Below are 6,158 nucleotides of genomic sequence, written 5' to 3' on the forward strand. Positions count from 1 at the left end.
CTTATCTTTTTGGATGTTCAGGCTCAGATAGGGGATGAGAGGGTTCCACGGAGAGATGACCAAGAGAAGGTCCACCAATGTACAGGGTTAAAGAGACATGATGATCGGTGTTCATCTGGGCAAGTGTTCTGCGCTCTGGGGTAAGGCATCCAAGAGCATCACAGATGAAGTTTGCCAGGATCCCCTCAGCAGCTTCTAAATTTCTCCTCTCACTGACTTCTGCTCCATCCCACATGTGCTCCCTCTCCGTCCCCTGGCAGCTCACGTGATCAGAAAGCTTTGCCTTGCTGCCCCATGGAGTGCTTGCTCCTCAAAATGGGAATCGCAGGCCCTTGAGTTTCTGTCGTGTAGCGGTTACCACGTTCGCCTAATGCAGGCCCTTGAGAGGCTGCCGGGGCGGCCTTACCCCAGGGCAGAGGAGCCTCGGCCGGGGCTGGTAAGGTACCGGCCACACTGGCAAGCACCTGGCCTGTGTGTCAACCATCAGGAGGATGTCTGGTATAAGTGCAGAGATGCCGATGAGAACTTCCTGGGTTTTCCTCTGTCGGTTTTACTTGTGGACAAACTGCAGTCCGAACACTGAGAACCTGAGGCAGAACTGAAGTTACTTAAAGCCTCTGGGAGGAGTGGTCAGCTGGGGTGGGACGGAGATGCTGTGTGAGAGCAGTGGGGGCTTCGGGAGGACGTTGGCTGCACCAGCTCCCAGGAGCTTGATACCTGTGAGGGGGAGTCTGTGAGACTGAGGTGGGGGGTGGGGGGGCAGAAAAGTAATGGATTCTGGGACGATGACAGCATATTGCGAATGAAATACACAGTGGGCTTCAGACATGGCTACCAGGTTTCCTGAGGTGTGACCTACATTAGGAAATCCTGGGGAGCAAAGAGGAGATTTTTTTAAAATGAAGACATTCTAAAATTTTAGGAAGTACGCTGTAAGACTTCATGTTAAATTCAAAAAACAAGCAATGAAAATTGGCATTACGTAAAAATCCTGTGAATTAACATTCACGTTTAGCTTTAGGAAGTGGATGGGCTAGAAGACATTATAGAGTTAACTCTCAAGGCCAGAGAGAGGAATTGTATTTCTGTTCTACATCCTTCCATTTGTTGAAAGAGGGACAAGCTTTATGCACTGCTCAACTTTTGTTTTCATTTAATTACCCGATTACTTCAGAGATTAAATACTTGCTGCAAGTTCTGTGATTTTGAGAATTTTAAGCCAATTTTCTTGTTTCTTGTTCACACACTCTTTAAACTGATTTCCTGTGGCTGAATGTGCCCACTGCAAAATTTTAATTCAGTTCATGTGGTTTGGCCTGGAATTTATGGTATAAAAGCTCTTTACAGCTTCTGTCGATGTGGAAGCACTGATGACCCAGAGCTCACGCCCCAGCTCATTCCTCACACACACACACACACACACACACACACACACACGCACGCAGCCACACTCACTGGCCCCTCAGATCACAGTCCAATTGTCCAGAGATTAAATTTGCGGATCCCTCATGAAATATATTATAGTTCTGTATTTCTAAATAATTCCTCCTTAAGGGAATCCACCTTTGTTGCCACAATTGACTGAGGATTGACTGAGTTTTTCATACTAAGTGCCTAAAACAAAGGAATAGACTCGTCAATGGATGGAGACATGGTTCTGTAGCAAAACCCCGGGCCCCTGCAAACCGCTGTCTCAGTGCAGGACGTTCCAGGTGAAGGAGAACTAGCTAGCCGAGCGCGTGTCCAGCTGTGAGGCTCACATCGGGCCTGCACCGCCGCTCACTCCATCCAGAAGCCCTCCTGAGACACAGCAGGGCACGTTTACACAGTTCGACTTTGTGTGATTGGAAATATGTGAAAAGCAAAGGCAAACTGAAGTGCTTTTAGTTTATGCAAAATGCCCTCACTTTATAAAATAACACAAGAGAATCTTGCTGGAAGTAATACTCTTTATGTCTCTTTACAACATTATTCACAAAAGTTTTTAAAGAAAAATCTTTCAAAAGTGGTTAAGACTTATTTATTTTTGAGAGAGAGGGACAGGGAGACACAGAATCTGAAGCAGGCTCTAGGCTCTGAGCTGACAGCACAGACCTGATCGAGCTCAAACCCACAACCATGGGATCATGATCTGGGCCAAAGTCAGCTGTTTAACCAACTGAGCTGCCCAGGTGCCACCTAGGAGTCCGTGAGTTAAAGTGGACTTGACCATTGTTTCCCAGTCCTTGAGAAACCAAGGAGAATGTTTCCGTGTAACAGTTACAAGCGGAACACAAGACAATAAGCAAAGTTGATGCCTTTGAGTCAAAGCTTTCAGTCAAGAAAACTGAAAGTCACATGTATGTGTGTCTTCTTTTCTTAATTCTAAAATGCTATTCGCTACAAGATAACGGGCTTTAAGATAGCCCAAGACACCACCATCTAGAAGAGTCCTTTGAGGAGTTTCTGGGGGGCTCAGTGGGTTGAGCATCTAACTCTTGATCTCACCCTGGTCTTGATATCTGGTTCAAGAGTTCCAACCCCAGGTTGGGCCTCTGCACTGGATGAACGCACTGAAAAAACTAAGAAACAAACAGGGTTTTTTGAAAATTCTAAATACTCCTGAAAGTGTTACCCATTGACCAAGAGGAAGGAGGAATGACCAACTGCAGCACTTTGTGGTGGAATCGATATGTGCTCTGGGTGAGCTCTGCCTGGGAGGAGAGGCGGGGAGCAAGTTCATGATGTCCCCTGTGTCCCATGCTGCTTCCTCAACTGTCTCCTGTAGTTACTAGGCTCCTATCTGCTTTGTTTCCTCAATGCTTTAGTATCCTTTAAAAATATTTAATTATCTAGAACTGATACAGGAAAGAAGGATGGTAAGACTCTCAGATGAGAGTAAGAGAGTAAATATTTGAGGGGGGGTATGAACAGTCTATAAAACACGTAAATCACACATTGCTATGCTTTTGATGAATAGGATTAATAATAAAAAATTTACAATCTGATATTGATAAAATTGCAACATAATTTCGAGTGTCCTGTTAAGATTTTCGCCAGGTTAGAACAGGCTTAGTCACACCTGGCGGCCATGCAGGGCTCTACGTAACTTCTGCCCAAAGCATCGCGGGCTTCATGCACCACCATCACCTTCTCCCAAATGTGGTGGTTGTGTTTGGGTGGGCCCAGCACTGTGCCAGGCAAGTGACACTCAAAATCACAAAGTACTTCCCAGCAGATGGTCTCTGCCCCCTGGTTTTCGGGTTGACAGTTAGGGAGTTAAGGAGGAAATGGGAAGTGGAGATGTCAATGGACAGAGCCATTTCTCATTGGCAATCTTAGGAAATTTTGAGTTCTACAAATCATGCAGAATGCCTCTTGGAGCACCTCGCAGATTTTGAATCAGTAAGCTCCTTTCATCCTCACTGCTCTGTTTCTGGGGGCTGGTATTTAGACAGTGGTGTGCAGCTATGATTCATATCAAGACAACCTAGAAAAGCATTATGATTTTAAATGTAGAAATGAAGAGACTGAAAACCAGAGGATGAGAAACACTCCCAGGGTGATGTGAGTAATTGGACAAGGTAGGAACCCACCAGACCTGCTGGAGTTCAAGTTCCTCATTTTTCCTCAAATTTCCAATATGAATTCCGACCTTCTTAACGTAATAGGACAGAATTCCTTGAATTGAGTCTGATCACTTGCTAGGTATGGTCTACATTTTCTTCGTGGTACAAGGGATAAGATTTAAACAATTTTGACTACTTTAAGAATCTCACTGGCATTAAGGAGAAGTTAGAATAAATTCCAATGGCAGGCACTATGCCAACTTCTACCTAATAGTAGATACCTAGGCAGAACGAACTCAAGAAACGTGAACTTGCAACATAACAAAAGTTCGAAAGATAAATTCCATAAACATGGAAACTGATGAAATGCTACACAATATCTTTACATTCCTTCTGCTAATAGGCTGTTACAAATATAGAAACACTTCTGAAATACTTGGGAAGGGAAATATATTTTTATCAATACTTTTTTCACATTTTTGATACTATCAGTCAGCAACTCAGGCAAATTATTCACAAACTGTTTATATGACCAACTGACAGAAAATAAATACGTAATTATTAACACAGTCACTTTCTATATCGCAGGGACCCAAGAGCTGAACGGCCGATCATGAACGGGGTCAACGCAAGCGCCCCCGGGGAGTTCATCCTCTTAGGTTTCTCAGACCGACCATGGCTGGAGCTCCCCCTCTTTGTGGTCTTCCTCATTTCCTATATCTTGACTATCTTTGGCAATCTGGCCATAATTCTCGTGTCTCGTCTGGAACCCAAACTCCATACCCCCATGTACTTTTTCCTTACCAAGCTGTCACTCCTGGACCTCTGCTACACCACAAGTACAGTTCCACAAATGCTGGTCAACATACGCAGCACCAGGAAGGTCATTAGTTATGGTGGCTGTGTGGCCCAGCTCTTCATTTTCCTGGCCTTGGGTTCCACTGAATGTCTTCTCCTGGCCGTCATGTCCTTTGATAGATTCGTGGCTATTTGCCGGCCGCTCCATTACTCAGTCATCATGCACCAGAGGCTGTGCCTCCAGCTGGCGGCCACATCCTGGGTCAGTGGTTTTGGCAACTCCATGTTGCAGTCCACCTGGACCCTCCAGCTGCCACTGTGTGGCCATAAAAAAGTGGATCACTTCTTCTGTGAGGTCCCTGCTCTGCTCAAACTGTCCTGTGTGGACACAACAGCAAATGAGGCTGAACTATTCTTTATCAGTGTGCTGTTCCTTTTGTTACCTTTGACGCTCATCCTGATATCATATGCTTTTATTGCCCGAGCAGTGTTGAGAATCCAGTCAGCAGAAGGCCGGCGGAAGGCATTTGGCACATGTGGCTCCCATCTAATTGTGGTGTCTCTGTTTTATGGCACTGCTATCTCCATGTACCTGCAACCGCCATCTCCTGCCTCCAAGGACCGGGGCAAAATGGTGTCCCTCTTCTATGGGATCATCACACCCATGCTCAACCCCCTTATATACACACTTAGAAACAAAGATGTAAAGGGAGCATTTAAGAGGTTGATTGTGCGGGTCTTCTTGATCAAGAAATAGGAATGCAGAAATGAAAGATAGACTTCCTTAGATTTTTTTCATGTGGGGCTGGCACTCATGACCCTGAGAAAGACCTGAGATGAGATCCAGAGTCGGATACTTAACCGACTGGGTCACCCAGGAGCCCCTCAAATGGTAAGCTTTCTTACAGACTTGAGGTTTATGTATTTTAATAATTGAATTGTCCCCAAATTGCTTAATTCTCACTCTGAGAACTATTATGGAGCTCTCCCTCAAATAAAATGTCATAGATAGAAAATTGTATTTACTGGGGCGCTTGGGTGGCTCAGTCGGTTAAGCATCTGGCTTCGGCTCAGGTCATGATCTCATGGTTCGTGGGTTTGAGCCCATGTCGGGCTCTGTGCTGACAGCTAGCTCCTAGACTGGGACCTGCTTCAGATTCTGTATCTCTCTCTCTCTCTCTGACCCTGCCTGCTGGTGTTTTCCCTCTCTGCCTCTCAATAATAAATTAAAAAACATTAAAAGAAATTTTTAGTTGCATTTATTTTCTACTGTCCAAATATATTCACTGTAGAAGTCCCAATAATTGGTCTGTTATGATCCTCTAAAATCGTGTAACCTTGAAATATTTAACGTCGTAAATTGATGCCCATGGTTTGTATACTGGGGGAAGAATGAGACTCCTCTGAGACTAGAAAACATGCTTAGTCATCAAAACAATTTTATACACAAGCAAATACCTTCACACACATTCAGCCCACACCCAATACATCACCACACTTAACCCACACTCAACGTCAACACATCCACACGCAGTCAACACAAATACGTCCTCACACACACAACCCATGCTCCTGTAGGAAATGTAATAGAAGTCCATAATACCATTCGTAGCTCCCTCCTCTTAACTGTAGTAGAAGGTTAATAGCCTTGGCTTAAATTATTCACACGATTCCCACATCGACACAGTCCTAAAATGCACAATGCTATTCCTTCCACAGCTTTCCTGTGTCTTCTATTATCCTGCGTCTACACTTTCCACTTCTGAAGTGTCCTATTCTACTTTGTCAACTGTAGCTACATTTTAGACCTGA

At 44.7% G+C, this 6,158-nt stretch overlaps 1 protein-coding gene across 1 annotated transcript; it reads left to right on the forward strand.

Annotated features, from left to right (window-relative positions):
• The first annotated feature begins 4,161 nt into the window (after window positions 1-4,161).
• On the forward strand, window positions 4,162-5,103 carry LOC115296582 (olfactory receptor 2B2). The gene has a single exon (XM_029945046.1). It carries the CDS (start codon window positions 4,162-4,164, stop codon window positions 5,101-5,103), a length of 942 nt encoding a protein of 313 aa, XP_029800906.1.
• The last annotated feature ends 1,055 nt before the right edge of the window (window positions 5,104-6,158 follow it).

This window comes from Suricata suricatta, chromosome 7, assembly GCF_006229205.1.
Source record: "Suricata suricatta isolate VVHF042 chromosome 7, meerkat_22Aug2017_6uvM2_HiC, whole genome shotgun sequence".
NCBI lineage: Eukaryota > Metazoa > Chordata > Mammalia > Carnivora > Herpestidae > Suricata > Suricata suricatta.